The 17,023-nt window shown below is 31.5% G+C and overlaps 1 protein-coding gene across 1 annotated transcript; it reads left to right on the top strand.

Annotated features, from left to right (window-relative positions):
* Window positions 1-382: 382 nt before the first annotated feature.
* LOC143909874 (cytoplasmic aconitate hydratase-like) lies at window positions 383-16,671 on the top strand. The gene is made up of 21 exons (XM_077428115.1): window positions 383-477; window positions 1,317-1,409; window positions 2,121-2,287; window positions 2,498-2,643; window positions 2,732-2,801; window positions 2,876-3,071; window positions 3,183-3,313; window positions 3,759-3,930; window positions 4,202-4,302; window positions 4,426-4,542; window positions 13,862-14,024; window positions 14,107-14,207; window positions 14,302-14,421; window positions 14,497-14,653; window positions 14,735-14,841; window positions 14,925-15,053; window positions 15,128-15,264; window positions 15,352-15,528; window positions 15,602-15,698; window positions 15,779-15,964; window positions 16,037-16,671. The coding sequence occupies exons 1-21, from the start codon at window positions 471-473 to the stop codon at window positions 16,148-16,150; spliced, it is 2,688 nt and encodes an 895-aa protein (XP_077284241.1). The 5' UTR covers window positions 383-470; the 3' UTR covers window positions 16,151-16,671.
* Window positions 16,672-17,023: the final 352 nt, after the last annotated feature.

The following is a 17,023-nucleotide window of genomic DNA, read 5'->3' as shown; positions in this document are numbered from 1 at the left end:
AATTGAACAATAAACGGCACGCTTCCGGCCCTACCTCTAATTATATATATATGTAGGTAGGTAGGTAAAATGTTTACTATCAGATTAGCCATGTTTAAGCGGTTTATATTACAAATACCGAGCGAAGCCGGGTAAAACCACTAGTAAATTATAAAGATCAAAGAAATCATTATTCACATTTTTATAAATAAAAAGTTATTAACACAGCTAGACTTAAAAGTACATGCATATGTAAACATATGCAAATGCAAATATGAATGACATGTGTGAAAGTATGCATAAGTAGCTCGGAAGTCGAGAGTCGAGTGAATTGACAGTCAAGGGTCAAGCGTTGTGAGGTGTGTGTGAGTGGCGAACAGTGTACTTAGTTAGCATAAAAGTTAATTGTACAGTGTGGTGTACGTGACGGGCGACGACTCCTGTCATTCGTTTGGAGTTTGTACCGGGCTTAGGGCATTCGCCACGATACGATGTCTGGTAAGATTCATTATATCTTTATAAAATACTCATTATTCCTTCAGCCTTTCAAATATTATATTCATCGTATTTATTTTTGTATCTGACGGCTGTGAGATTTGACATTTCGATGTGCTAGATTTGACATTTCCATATTTAATTTTTTTTAAGGTTGGCTGTCCTTGATATGTCGAATGCTATTTTTTTAATAATTCTTTTATTTAATTTTCGAAGTGGAATATTTATTTTTTAATAATTGAATGGTAAAATGTATTTTTTTATATTATTATTTTCAAATATTAAAATGTAATTTGAAAAAACGTCAGTATAAAAACAGCATGAAATTAATCAAGAATATCAATCTGTTACATGATTACGTATGTATATGATACTTGTGCTACTGCTGATAAGTTATTACATTTTGTTTACAATTTAATATATGTATATCAATTCTGATAACTCATTAGTTATAACAAATATGTATGCATTTATATAGATTTTTTTATGAAATAATATTTTCAGTGTCATTGAAAAGGTTTTGAATTGGAATATAAATAGACTGCAGATACTGTGTTATCAAGAATAAATAATAAAAACAATCATTCAATAGAAACAAATCTCAAATATAATATTTATATTTATGGATTTCAATACCTACATAGCAACATAGTACTAAAAACATTTTTTCAATAAAATTAATTTGTGCTCAACGTTTAACTAAATAAAATTTCAATTCCTTTTTTTCTATTTGAATTATTTCCATTCTTGTTTAATCCAAATAATGTAATATGGGTAATTTTTACTGTATAACTTTTCAAATTTTGCTTAACATGTATTTTTATTTTATTATTGTATTTCAGCAAACAACCCATTTGCTAAAACTGTGAAGGAAATCAATGTTAATGGAAAAAAATACAAGTACTTTGACTTGTCATCACTTGGTTCTCAATATGGTGAGTAGTTTCTTCTATTATTTAAAAAAATATATGTTTTTCAACTCATCTATTATTATTCACAATTTAGTGCAATTAAATGTTTTATGAATACCTTTTTCAAGTTGCTCAATTTTTATCTCAAGACTATTTTTATTAGTGTGTGACAAATTATTTCAAAACTATTCCGACTATTAATATCACTAATAATAGTAATTGTCGTCATAAACGCGTTAATTATGTTTTGAATGGTTGTTTGTTTGAAAATTTTGGTTTTTAAATGTTCGGATAATTTCATATTTAATTATATTTGGAGTGCAATTTTGTACAATTTTTAGTATTTTTTATTTATCACTTAATTCTATTTCTTTTAATATATTTTTTGTATTTGATTTATTGTTTAAAATGTATTTTTGCAAGATTTTTTGTTCTTATATACACGGCTTTAGTGATGCATCGTGACTTGGGATCTCAAATATGTGTATGCGAATATTTTTATACGAACTTATTTTTTTATTTTCAATCTACAGTACATTTGATTCTATCCGATGTTGCAGATTAGGGTTCTTTTAATATTTAATAATATATTTACCTTTCCAAAGCTTAATACAAATAATTTAATGATACTATTCGATATTCAATATTCGAATATTTGGTAACCCAATTCGGGAAAATTTTTGATCTATGTAATTTGAAAGTACTTATGTAGTTAAAATATTTTTACAATTTCAGATAAGTTACCGTTCAGCATCAGAGTGTTGCTAGAATCGTGCGTGAGAAATTGCGATGGCTTTCAAGTACTTGAAAAAGATGTCAATAATGTACTAAATTGGGAAACCAATCAAACTGTTCCCGGTGGAGTGGAAATAGCCTTTAAACCGGCAAGAGTCATTTTGCAGGTTAGCATTATTATTCAACAAAATTTTGTGTGTGTGAATATATAATTTGGTATGTTGAATCGATGCTTACTGAAAAAAAAACTATTGTTTCAAAGTCCAATATCATGTTTTGAATCAAAAACTTTTTTACATTACATTTTTTATAATGCATATAAGCAACTCAGCATGTCTATTTTACAAAATGATTATCAAGGCTTATATTTAAAACAGGACTTTACTGGCGTACCCGCCGTGGTGGACTTTGCGGCCATGAGAGATGCCGTGAAGACATTAGGCGGTGATCCTAATCATATTAATCCAATCTGTCCATCTGACCTCGTCATCGACCACTCTGTTCAGGTTGACTTTGCTAGAAGGTATATTTTTTAGTTATTATATTTTTCTTCTACCTCTATCTACATATATCCATTTTAATTTTATGTTTTAATTGCTTTAACTTTGTAGTGGGGATGCTCTACAAAAGAATCAAGAGTTAGAGTTTGAAAGAAATAAGGAGCGTTTCACTTTCCTTAAAGTAACATATTTTGATATCTGTTAAATTATACGTGCTTTATATTTGAATGTTTTACGAAGTATTAAATATTTCAGTGGGGTGCCAGTGCTTTCAATCGTATGTTGATTGTTCCTCCTGGATCGGGAATTGTACATCAGGTCAATTTGGAACATTTAGCACGAGTCGTGTTTGCTGACGAGAATGGTCTTGTCTATCCCGATTCTGTAGTGGGAACTGATTCTCATACCACTATGATCAACGGCTTAGGTGTACTCGGTTGGGGTGTTGGAGGTAAATTTATAAAGAAATGAAAGCGGAACAACTAATGAATCAATAAATTAATAGTAATAATCTTAACTGCATGAATAAAGTCATTTAAATATTTTTATATTATAATTATAGGCATCGAGGCTGAAGCTGTCATGCTGGGACAAGCTATTTCCATGTTGCTACCGCCAGTTGTCGGTTATAAACTTGTCGGTGAACTTAATCAACTCGCTACTTCTACTGATCTTGTTCTTACAATTACAAAGGTTTTATATATTTTATCTATCTAACATTTAATAACACTGAGCAACAACGAAAAGTTACCAGAGTAGAGATTAATCATTCATTACTAAGTTCAACCCACTGATTTCGAATATGAAATTGGTTTTTGTTAGTTTCTTCTTGTTTATAAAATATGTGCGTTTAAAAAAAATGTGCATTTTTTACTTTAGTAGTCTTTAACTCAAAATCTAGTATTTTTGTGTCAAAAGTGAGTATTGGAATCAATAGTTAGATGTTTTTTCTTTTAGTGAGTGGTCAAATTTAATAAAGATTGATTAGTCTCCGCTCCGGTAATTAAAAATGTGATTTTTTGTTGCTCAGTGTATTTAGATCATTATTTCTTTTTTGATTTGCTTTTTAAAACTAAAAATTTCTTACTTTATTTTTTCTTACATAGTGGCTCAATATTAAAGTTTAATGTCTTTGCAGCATCTTCGTCAACTAGGTGTCGTTGGAAAATTTGTTGAATTCTTTGGACCTGGTGTGACCAAGCTCAGTATTGCTGATAGGGCTACTATTTCAAACATGTGTCCTGAGTATGGTGCAACTGCTGCTTTCTTCCCCGTCGATCAACGATCCTTGGACTATCTCATACAAACAAGTACTTAAAAATTTTGCAAATTATTTATTTTGATACTGAACTTTCAAAGACTGAGAACATTAAACAGCGCAGTAGAATATTAAAAGGGTTCTTATGATGACATACATATGTACTTCAAAGAAGATGTTTACAAAGTACTGGCTGTTTTAATTTATTTCATGTCTCAGTTTTTAAAAGTTTGGATGGGAGTGTTTATTATATTTTTAAATCACCCACTATTTTGAAGCATATTTCAAGTGATGAAATAATCATTTCATAACTATATCTGCAGATCGTTCTAATGAAAAAGTGGCTATTATCCAGGAGTATCTCAGAGCTAGTGGACAGTTGAGGAATTATTCTGATCCTAGTCAAGATCCTATTTTCTCTGAAGTAAGTGTATTGTGAATTGTTTTTGATGTGTATAATAGATAATTATTTTAAAATGAATAAAACGACGTTTTTTTTTGTCAACATTTATTTTTTTAACATAGTTATATTTATAATATATTTTAGGTTGTTGAATTGGATTTGAACACCGTCGTTACATCTGTCAGTGGACCTAAAAGACCCCACGATAGAGTATCTGTGTCGGAGATGAAGAAGGATTTCAGCCAGTGCTTGACAAATAAGGTATTGTGTCTTTCATATGTTAAATACATTAATAAATAAACTACACCCAGTGATGATATAGGAGTAACATTAACTCGGAATAGTTCATTTAGTAATATATACTTTTAGACTTTAACGTACCTGAAAATGAATTTGCAATATAAACCGTAAAACTGTATTAGTTAACACCATACTTTTATTATTATATTATTGAACATTTTTACTTTTGATCATCGGCATTTTTTTCTATATGATAACTTTTGTTTATACATATATTGTGATGATATTGTATTATATGAAAGTACAAATGCATAGAACAATTTTGTAATAGTACACCAAACCAGTTTTAATATTGCAGATATTGCAATCACACATCACTTAGATGATCTAGCTTTATGAAATTTCATATTTGCTCATAAGATAGAACATCAAAGTAACGTATAATGCCTTCTCGGTTTCCGTAGCAGATTTCCGTAGCTCGGCTTTCGTAGCATTTCGGCGACAGCTCGCATTTTGTGCTTCGTACTCATGAAGAAAACCCAGTGATGCTTTAAAAATACATCAACTGGACTTAATTCATTTGCACGACAAGCACATCAATTCACCGTATGTATGTACATATGTACCTATATAAAAAAAAAGGTTGAAATTTATCATTATACTCTTCAACGCACTATACCCAGTGATGATGAAACAAAACACCGATCTGAGTATTGTCCGTTTAATAGTAAAACTGAAAAATAGTTAGATAGATTGTTACGCGTGAACATTCAGTGATTATGTTCCAGTGAAGGAATCGATTTCTTACTTCTGCCGAGCATAATTCATCCAATGCACGCGCGTAATTGATTTCAAATATGATGTATGAGAACAAAACCTCTCTGATATACTACATCCAGTGATAGTTGATTATATATATGTATATCAACTGAATGCAGGACATCAAACAGATTGTGTGCATGGCTTTGATTGAAATATTCAAATTTGACACTGTCGAATTTGATCGACTCAACATCACAATGGTGATCTAGCTTTATGAGTTGAAACATGATCATAACGTAGAATACCAAAGTAATGTGAAATCGAAGCGGTTGTCTGAAAATAAACACACGACAAATATAATGCAAAATCGTTGTCTCATCTGAAATTCGAGTGTTTGATCTAGTCACTTTGTATAATTTTAACAGTGATATCTAGGTCAACACCCGTATTCCCGAGGAGAGTTGCATATGAGAAAAATAGAAGTGTATTTACATATATGTATATGTATGTAGAAGAGTTGTAATCAGATGCAAGCTTCACTCGAATATCAAGTACAAACACAAATAAGTGTAAGCTTGCACTTGGACTTTCGAGAGAAAACTGTGTCCTTTGTTGTCTTTTACACATGTTATATACATATAAAAACTTATTGAAGTTGTATAAATCTCACCCAGAAGGAAACTACAGCTGTGATATGAAGCTTTCGAATCACATATCACACCGGGAGTTCCTTCCGCGTTAGATTCACAGCTGGGCCGGAACACCTCGGTGAGAATGGAGTCACAGTCGGATCTGCTCACACTTCTCAGTGATAGTCTAGCTTTATGATCGTGTGATGTCAGTCATAAGGAAGACCACCAAAGTGAAATATAGCTGATGTGTGTATGCGAAACTGCCAAGGTTGGATACTGCTGGTCGGGGCAGGAGTCGAATGGTCCTGTGAGTCACACGGTGTGCGAAATTGTAAACGCTGAAGGGGCACTCACGTGTAACTGTGCGCGTGCCGATTCGCGAGAACTCGTTCGTTATGGCTTTGATATGTTCGCAAATGCCACAAACACAATGAGTCGGTCATTTGGTGCTCGGACCTTAAATAACCAAGATAAGAAGTCGTTACCAATGGTGGGGGGCGAACCCTTATCGTTGCGAAACTCGAGACGCTTTCGCTCCTTTTGTTTTTCACGAATATGTATGTGTTCATGTGTATACTTTCTAGTGTTCAAATTTGTCGATTTCTATTATTTCCATTGGTTTTAGATTACTCATCTAATATGATATATCCTGGATTTACCTAGGCTGGACAAAAGTATGAAACATTTTTGTTATACGAAAGTGGCGATGCTGTATTTTTTTTCGAATCATTTATTTGTAAATTAAACGAAACTGATGTGTTGATGAATTGACGCATACATACATTCATATATACAAGATATAACATTAAGTTTTTGAATATCGAAGTTTTCATTTCATATAAAGAGCGTTCGTAAAATAAGAGTAATAATATTTGACGTAATTTATAAACAAGAAAATCTTCTGTGGGATTTACGTGTCTAGTTTTTAATGTAATACTAAATATTGAATATTTTTTACTAGCCTCTTTTTACTTCGCTTTCGATTTTTATTTAAATTAAAGTTTACTAGTGGTTTTACCCGACTTAACTCGGTAATTGTAAATATAAACCGCTTAAACATGGCTAATCTAATAGTAAACATTTTATTAAATTTATTTCAATAGTTTTATTTTATATAAATTTTTTTGAACATTCATTTGTTCGATGACGTCACGGATTTTACGAACCAAACAAACATACCAAGTTTCTTTCGAAATTGTATATTAGTTTACTGATTTTTTTTCGCGTACCGATACATATTTCGTAATTTTACTTTATTTCCATCATTACTTTATTTTTATATAAAATATGATTTGATATAGTACTGTTTTTATTAAAAGGCTATTTTTAATAGTTTCATTAATTATTCATATTTACAAACAACAATTTTTTTCATATTAATGTTTCAAATGTGAAAAAAATGTTGATGTTCTTTTGTTTCCTCATATTGTCATCTCATGTATTTGAATTAAATGAACTGTTTTAAAGAAGTCACAGACCAAATCAATTTATATATTTTTAATGTTGAAAATGACATAATTTTTATTTTAAGAAGGATACGTCATCACACAGAAGGAGAAATGTTTATGTATTTTGAAGTTGTATCGTTTTTCTCAATCAAAGATATCAAGTAGACGTGTTATCTTATAGAAATAAATCGAGTATGGGAAAATATATGCGCATATATCTACCTGCATTTTATCAAAATGATTTATCGTAATCTGTTTTATTTATTCACAATTTGAGATATCGCGATACAATCTTCTTTGAATACAATGAACAAAGATCGGCATTGGGATGATGCTTTTGGCACAAAAAATGGTTTACTATTTGTCAACCATGTTTTTTCGCTGTCTTGCTTTGTACAGTACTGAAGGGGTATGTTGTTATTTTAAGAACATCAAGCCAACGCCTAAGTCTAATAACACTGTTCGACAAATGACGACTTTTTTTTTGGTTCAGAGACGAGATATGACTTTTCTTATAGATCTATGCCCAGTGAACACGCATCTGGTAATAAAAAAATGTTGATTGGCTCGAGATTCAGAAATACATACATATATGTGTTTTTTAAATCGCGCGATTTTTCTATGTATATCTTGGTGTTGTTCGGTCGATGTCTCAAAATCTGTCAATTTCTTGTTCAAAATGAATATTGGAATCTATACTCGGATATTTTATCTTTCTTTTGTAGTAATTTTCAGCTTTCAAATTTCTCCAAGTAGTCGTCCAGTTCAAATCAAAAGTCAAAAGTACGTATTTTCATTTGGAATTTTTTCCCACTGTTAATACTATTTTATATTGAAACATGTTTATTGGGATAGTGTTCTGGCCACACTATTCTTTGTTTTCGTTTAAAAGGGTTAATTGGAAGTGTGCTGAATTTTAAATCGGTAAAATTGCGAGTTAACAGCTCGTACTAGTATTTACACGGATCTGAATTGAATTAATAGGGATAATATATTAAATTGTCTTTATATGAGAATTAAATAAAATTCCACTTAAAAAAATCATATTTCGACTATTCTTGTGGATTAATAGCAAAAATTCTATTGATAACAGGTTTACCTCGATAAAATAAACGAATTTTTGTAATGAGCAAGTACAGTGTAATGAGCAAGTACTTACGTATACATATATGGATATGTTCATAGTTTTTGATATTTGAAAAAAGTAATCAATCAATCTTAAGGTAATGAAATGAGGTTTAACGAAAGCTAAATTGTTTCTTTCTGAAAAAATTCGAATACAGTCATGCATTTTCACAAACAGGCAATCGAAGATTGGGCCCGAACTTTTTAGAGAACTGTAACAAGAGCTAATTTCATTTAGCTTGGCTAAATAAAATAATTTGAATTCGGAAGAGAGTCACATTTAATGCTGATTGTATAATACATTAGGTCTAGTGAAAAATGCGAATTTAGGATTTTCATCGATAGACCTAGTGGAAAACTTTCGTCATATCAAGGGAACGTTAAATAAAAAATTTCATTGCTTTTAAACAATGTGCTGTGCCTCCAACCAATCGGTTTATCTCGACAAAAATTTCAAAACAGTAGGTTTTTTTCATATATCTCTTATTTGAGAATACTTTTGATTTGTTTTGCCATTTAAATAAATAAAGGGTTAATATTCATCTATTGAAGTTTATTTGGGTCGGTTGAGATAAGTTTTGATTGATTAACGAGTATTCGAAGTCCCCATGCAAAGCGTTCGCGATGAGAGTTTGTTTGTTTGGGAAGCGTTTTTTTTTCATGTTCCCGTGATTATTTTGAAAATAAAATTCACTGAGAGCTTTTTTGGGTATAAAGTTCAATTTGAATACAAAAAATAGCCCAAAAAGTTCACGAATTTTATGAAGTATAAAATGGCCAAAATTACCTATTTTGATACAAAATGCGTAATCATGTTTTTCGAAAAAAAATTACGTTTTACGCTAAAACAGTTAATTTTGACCTCCTTACATTTCATAAAATTATTCATTTTTTTCGGAATTTTTGTGTTCAGATTATGGGTATATATACTCAAAGGAGCTATCAATGTCTTATTTTCAAAATAAACACGAGAACATTGTATGGGGACTTTTGAGCGAAACGGCGACTTTTTTAAAAATAATAGATAGTTCGAAACTATTCTCGAAAAGGAGATACATACATATATGAAAAAAACTACTTTTTTGAAATTATTGTTGAGATAAACCAATTGGTTAGAGGCATAGAATATTTTTTTAATCAATGAAATTTTTTATTTTACATTTCATTGATATGACGAAAGGTTTCTACTAAATAGGTCGATTTTTCGACCTATTTAGTAGAAACGATTTTCAAAATTCGCATTTTTCGCTTCGGCCTATTGTATATATGTACATATGTAAATTGAAACTATCCTATTTACGTGAATCTTATTAAATGCATATTGATTTCAGTTTTGTGATTTTTTAATGATTGCCTGCTTATAAATCATACATACCTATGAGACGCGGTCAGTAAAAATCTCCCTATTTTTCTGATGCATCGCCTCACTTGCGTCTGTGCAAGCAGGATGGTACATCCTGCTCTAGCACACGCAAGTAGACTGTGCGAAAGACAAACATATCATCATCATCATCGTCATTTCCAGTCATTCACCATCAACTTCTGGATGAATGCCTCTCCAAAACGCTTTTATTCGTCTCTGTTTTGCGCAACTCTCATGCATCTCACCCCACACATTTTTCTAATTGTGTCTACCTATCTTCCGTGTGGCCTTCCTTTCACACCCTTAAATTCTCTCGGGTACCAGTCTAACACTTATTTTGTAGCTACTTTATGTAGCTACGTGACCCGCCCATTGCCATTTCAATCTCTTCACTCTCTCCCATTGATGTATAATACACTAGATCCGCCCTCACGTGTTATACTGGTCTCCCTTTTGTCGCATGCACAGTTTCTCTTAGTATGTAGGTAGGTACCGCTGCGTCGTAGGGAAAAAACCCAACTTCCCCGCTAATTAAACCCCCCGCACCCCTCAGTTAGTGAAGACAAGATCTCCGACCAAAATCACACGTCAGGGCCCATCTATGTGTATTATACATCAGTGCTCTCTCCACTATAACCACTACCCTTGTCATTCTTCTCACCCACGTATTATTCCGTTTCCTATTTCTCCTCATTATGCCAAGCACACAGCGTTCTATACTCCTTTGAGTGCATTGGAGTTAGTGTAACATCTTGACGTTCAATATCAAAGTTTCACATCCATACGTCATCACTGGCAAGATACGTTGATTGAAGATATTTTTCTTCTGGCAACGTGATTTAAAAACGGCGTTCAGTCGCCCAAATGCACTTCATCCTAATTTCAAACATCTCCTTATTTTCTCTTCTTTACTACTTCTTTACTTAAGCCTATTATTTGCCCTAAATATAAATAATTACTGACTAATGTGATGCCATCAGGCCTGCAATAATTATTGAATATTAGTTTAGTTATATGCAATTATATATGCATGCAGGCCCGGCCCGAGGGAGATTAGGAGGGAGAGGCGCTTGACAGTTTGCTGTTTTACAAGTTTTATTCGTGAGTCGTTGATATTTGACAGTCAACTTCTTGCGTTCCTCGTAAATTATAATATTTTACAATCAGTATTGTTATTTCGAGTAGAAAAATTAAGTTGAATATAGAATGTTTTACAAGTTCATAAAAAGCCAAATTATTATTTTTTCAATTTAATAATCAAAAAATGAAAAATGTGGGCCCCTCGCAGCGCCCCTTGTATATGGCGCCCTAGGCACTTGCCTAGTCTGTTGCACCTTTGAGCCGGTCCTATATGCATATATTATATATTTAACATTAATAAAAGACAGTTTTTTTTTAATAAATACACCTATGTATGTATCTAAGTTATGTATTTTTTGTACAAAATAAAAAATAAGCTTAAATCAGCAAATATGTGCATATACTGACAAATATAAATGAAATCGAATATCGCCATTGCAAAATAAAAAAATGCAACAAATTTCATGAGCTTCGTTGTTTTACAATTCCGCTGACAAGTTTATTAAGGGCGAAATCAGACGGCGTTGAATGCGGGACGTGGTTTTTTTTTTTAGATAGTTTTAAAAATGTGGCTTACATGGGATAGTCCTTTCAAAACGATAAAATTTTAAAATGTATGGTAGTATTTATCCTTGCTTGACAGTGATCTATACCAAAACGACCCTTTGGACCATTTTCGGTAAAATTGTATCCTTGCAGTGATCGATAACGAATATGTGATACACTGTTATCGATCACTGTCAAGCAAGGATACAGTTATACCGAAAATGGTCCAAAGGGTCGTTTTGGTATAGATCACTGTCAAGCAAGGATAATTACTGCCATACAATTTCAACGACATACGTTGAATGTATCGTTTAGAAAGGGCTATCCCATGTACGCGTCTCATGAACTCCACATTTTTTCTATATGTTTAAAACTATCTAAAAAAAAACCACGTCCCACATTCACCGCTCTCTGATTTCGCCCTAAATGTGCATTGTATGTATTTTAAGTTCGTTAACATGGGTATTAGACGAGCTACATACATATATAAGATTAAAGAAAAAATATCTGTATATTATGTATTGTTCATTTTTATCACACTGCGTTCTTGGACATACGAAACGAAAGATATGTTTTATTTATTCAACTGTCGAAACATTATATCGAGATTGTGGTAGCGATAATAACAATTTGCACTAATCATGCAAAGCTTTTCGAACGAGTTTGTTTGCCGTTTATGACTACGTTTATGCTATACAATTGTCCATTTTCACCAGGCAGACTGGCCAGTGTTTTATCGACTTTGTCCATTGTATTGTTACAAAATCGATTCCATATACGACTATCGTTTTTTATTTATTTCATTGAAAAAGCTTCAGAATATTTATCTCCTTCGATAATACTTGAATACGAACCGTGAATCATTTCTGCCACAGAAGGTAAAATTATCAATGAACTAAATAAGCGTTTATTTGTTAATACATACATATTATACATATGAGTGCTGTTTTTATGCTTTGTAGAGGAAATGATCGTAATTCAATACGCTGAGAATTGAATTTTCGCTTGCAATTACACAATTGCCAATAAACGCATGCTTTGAATATTCACATGTAATTGAGAAATCGGCGTTTTCGCTTAAATAAGTGGAAATCAGGTTTTGTCGCATTGTTTATTGTAATGAATGCATATTTTCGGCGACTAATCGTTTTACTTATTACCCTTTAGACTTGCTGATGCTATTGGAATTATATTATTACTTTATCTATGTATGTACGTAGTGACAATAGATGAAGTTTTTGTGATCATGCGAAAATTCGAACTCGAGATTTTGACTGATTCGAACTCTGAATCAATCACTGATCACGTTTTTATGATCTAGAAAAATGTGTGTGTGTCTGTGTATTTTGGGGTTTTTTTGAACACCGTTCGTCCTATTAAACTGAAACTTAGTATCGGTTACTGAAATTATTATCGGTACGATGTAAATTTTTTTCAAATTTTTAAGTTGACCGGAAATGATACTTTCCCTAATGGGTGTCTTCTTTTTTTTAAGTTTTTGAATTCAATTATCTCCCAAACCGCTAACCAAATCGGACTGAATTTTTTTTTTGGTGTATTTTTATTTAATATTTTAAAAATATTTTTTACCTCAACCGGAAGTAGTACTTTTACTCTAGAGAATCGAGGTTTTTTATGTTTTTCTCAGAAAACTTTTAGTTTATTGAACTGAAATTTCATATCTAGAAGCTTAAGCGTAATACCAAGTTATATATAAAATTTGGTGAGCACCCGTCTACCGGAAGTGGCAGTTTACTCTTGTTCAATTTTTCTTCCACTATTTTTTTCGACCCCCTAACCAGAAAGTTCAAGTATAATCCTTGCTTTTTAATTATGCTCATCCATGTTTTTATGATATTTTTGATTCCATACAATTTTAAGTATCTTTTTAAACGAAATTCCACAACAGAATCAAAAACTGCTTTCTCATTATTATTAAAGCAGATTTTTTATGAACTATTTGTCAATACATTCCTTAGCGATAGGTAAAGATGTAATTTTCTATTATATTTTCTTGATTATAATTTTATCATTTCGTTCGCTACGTATATGTGGCTTTCTAATTGAGCCTTTTATACATAAAAGTATTATGCTTTTGAAATAGCAGATACTGTCTAATTATAGCAGGTATATATTTACCTTTACCTATGTAGGTATTTATTGCCAAATATTGTCATTTGGTGAAATTTGTTGTTGGGGCGAGTGAAATCGCCCAATCGATCCTTTCATTGCCTCGAGCTATGAAAACTGTAGATATGCGTCTAAAATTAAACACTCACACTTTAAATTATCTATGTATAAGAATGTGATTATTATAAATTGTTTTATTTTTTTTAGAATTTTATTTTTATTTAACTCTTTTCAAATATTTTGTCGAATTTCAGGTGGGATTCAAAGGCTTCGGATTGACATCTGAAAAGTTGAAATCTTCGGGATCATTCACATATCATGATAGTAAAGAATACAGTATCACACATGGTTCGGTCGTTATCGCTGCTATTACATCATGCACCAACACGAGCAATCCTAGCGTCATGCTCGGTGCTGGTGAGCATATCCTTTCATTAGAATCGGTATCTGCGAAACATGAGCATTTGTGTATTTGCATAATTGATGATTTTATTCGCAGGAATGCTTGCAAAAAAAGCTGTCGAAGCTGGACTGAAAGTGCTGCCTTATATTAAAACTTCATTATCGCCCGGCTCGGGTGTAGTCACTTATTATCTACAAGTAAACTTCTTTATGAATACATGAATATGCTAAAATTGATACATTGTCGGCTCTTATCTGGACCGCGGTTATGTTTTTGTCGTCTTGTTTGTAGGAATCTGGTGTGATACCGTATTTGGAAAAACTGGGATTCGACGTTGTAGGCTATGGTTGTATGACTTGTATTGGTAATTCGGGACCGATTGAAGAAAACATTGCTAATACTATTGAACAGGTAATTGTAACTTTGTTATAAGTTTATTGTTTGTTTTTTTATATTCCGTATAAAAATTTAATTTTTGTTTTTTAGAATGAGTTAGTTTGTTGTGGTGTTCTGTCTGGTAACAGAAATTTTGAAGGTAGAATTCATCCAAATACACGTGCCAATTATCTGGCATCTCCACTTCTTGTCATCGCATATGCTATTGCTGGAACTGTAGATATTGATTTCGAAAAACAACCACTCGGTATATATAAGTTTATACTTCTCTAATTTATTTCGGTTAATTATGAAGTTGTTTGTGATTTATTTAGCTTTAATATTTCAGGAAACAGAGCTGATGGATCGCCTGTGTATCTCTGCGATATTTGGCCTACTCGAGAAGAAATTCACGAAGTCGAGCAAAAGTTTGTCATACCTGCAATGTTCAAAGAAGTAATTATTATATGATTGAAAGATGTACATACATATATTTATTTATTATACCTTTTTTTTATAAATCGTATTTTATATTTAAGGTTTACGCTAAAATTGAGAAGGGATCTCCATCTTGGCAAGCTCTTCAGGCTCCTGGTGGACATTTGTATCCTTGGGACACTTCTTCTACATACATAAAGCATCCTCCATTTTTCGAAGGAATGACCAAAGTCAGTTTGAATTTATTTTTAAATTCTTAAAACAATAGTGTTAAAAACTCTAATGTATTTATTCCGATGCACAGGAGCTTCCCACAATTACAAATATAGAATCAGCAAGGTGTCTATTACATCTGGGCGATTCGGTAACAACTGATCATATTTCGCCAGCAGGCAGCATTGCTAGAAATAGTCCGGCTGCTAGATATCTCTCAGAAAAAGGGTAAATGCAGTACATATTTAATAAAGTTCAATTTTATTTGTAAATTGGTTTGTATTTATTTTATTTTGAATCTCTGTTGTAATCAAGGTTGACTCCGAGGGAGTTTAATTCATATGGATCAAGGAGAGGTAATGATGCCGTGATGGCCAGAGGTACTTTTGCTAACACTCGTATAGTAAACAAACTTCTTAATGGTGTACCGGGTCCACGTACAAAACATTTACCATCGGGTGATACTATGGATGTATTCGATTGTGCATACAGGTTATAGATGTTTCTTATTAATCGTGATAATTTTTGAAATTTCATAAAATCACCGTACAATATCTCGTTATAGGTATGCTGAAGAGAATGTATCACTAATTCTTCTCGTTGGTAAAGACTATGGCTCGGGTTCAAGCCGAGATTGGGCAGCAAAGGGACCATATCTTTTGGTATGTAATGTTTTATATATATGTAGTATATCAATATAACAATGTACATACTTTTTTTTATAAAATGTATTGTATTTTAGGGAATCAAAGCTGTCATTGCCGAATCATATGAAAGGATTCACCGTTCTAATTTGGTTGGTATGGGAATTATTCCCCTTCAATTTAAAGATGGGGAAAGTTCAACGTCACTTGGTTTGAGTGGGGAAGAAAAGTTTTCTATCAAATTACCTGCTGATTTGAAACCTCTTCAAACAATTACTGTCGATGTGAGATTTTTGAACATTTTAGAATTGATTTTTATTTTTAAATTTATTTTAATTTTAATTATTTCGTTCTAGGTGGATGATGGTCGTAAGTTTGATGTGATTGTTAGGTTTGACACTGAAGTGGATCTTACTTATTTCAAACATGGTGGTATTCTTAATTACATGGTTCGAAAAATTGCTATGTAAACGCATTTTCAACCTTTTTTGTTATATTCATTTTAATATTGATAAAAGATCAAATTTAAAAAATTCTCTATATTTTGGATTTTTATAAATTCTCATAATTTGTTGATATTAATTTTTTATTGTTGTTTTGTGAGCACTTAAATTATTCCAATATTTGGGTTTTTACGTAATTTAGTAGTAATAAATAAGTTCTCTATATTCAGGTGAAAGTACAACTTTGTTTACACTTCTTTTAATTTAAAATGCATAAACATATATATAATACATAGTTATAAATTTACTTCTAAAGGTTTAGTTATATAATCTCTGGTGATTGTTCTACTATTGTAATATATTAAATTGATACGAATTTAAAGCCATTTTTTGTATTATTATACATGTGTTACATATGTATATGTACATAATATTACACGTCTTTTATATTATAAATTCATAATTTTTTTATATGCGAACAGAGTTCTCTTTTGTATTTTTTGTTACTACTACTTGCTATGTTTATTTTTATAATATATATTTTATATAAGAATTATTTGTTTTATTTCATCTGAAAAATGTTTGATTTTTTTTCCAAAATTAAAACATATCAATGATAATTTCTGGAATCGGCGCATAGATGACTCTCACGGAGTACTCTCGTTTATTTCATATTTTCAGTTAACCTTAAACATTACCCAAATTTATATGAAATTATTTTAATACAATATTACTCATAGGTTTCCATATGTACGTATGTACATATTTAAAACGTTCCAATTTTTTTTAGCCAAAATATAACATTTGCAAATCATATTTTAATAGAATTGTTGCATTTAACACATTCTATTCGTCATCATTATAATATGTCGCTCATTCAACATCAGCATTTTCACAATT

The sequence above is a fragment of the Arctopsyche grandis genome, chromosome 3, assembly GCF_051622035.1.
Source record: "Arctopsyche grandis isolate Sample6627 chromosome 3, ASM5162203v2, whole genome shotgun sequence".
Lineage (NCBI taxonomy): Eukaryota > Metazoa > Arthropoda > Insecta > Trichoptera > Hydropsychidae > Arctopsyche > Arctopsyche grandis.
This window is presented reverse-complemented; position numbering and strand designations above follow the sequence as displayed.

What these genes read in the sequence shown, in the direction of transcription:
- LOC143909874 (XM_077428115.1), top strand. An exon ending in TACCTGCAATGTTCAAAGAA is followed by an intron (nt 14,842 to 14,924) that starts GTAATTATTATA and finishes TTTATATTTAAG; the next exon opens with GTTTACGCTAAAATTGAGAA. An exon ending in GTATTCGATTGTGCATACAG is followed by an intron (nt 15,529 to 15,601) that starts GTTATAGATGTT and finishes ATCTCGTTATAG; the next exon opens with GTATGCTGAAGAGAATGTAT.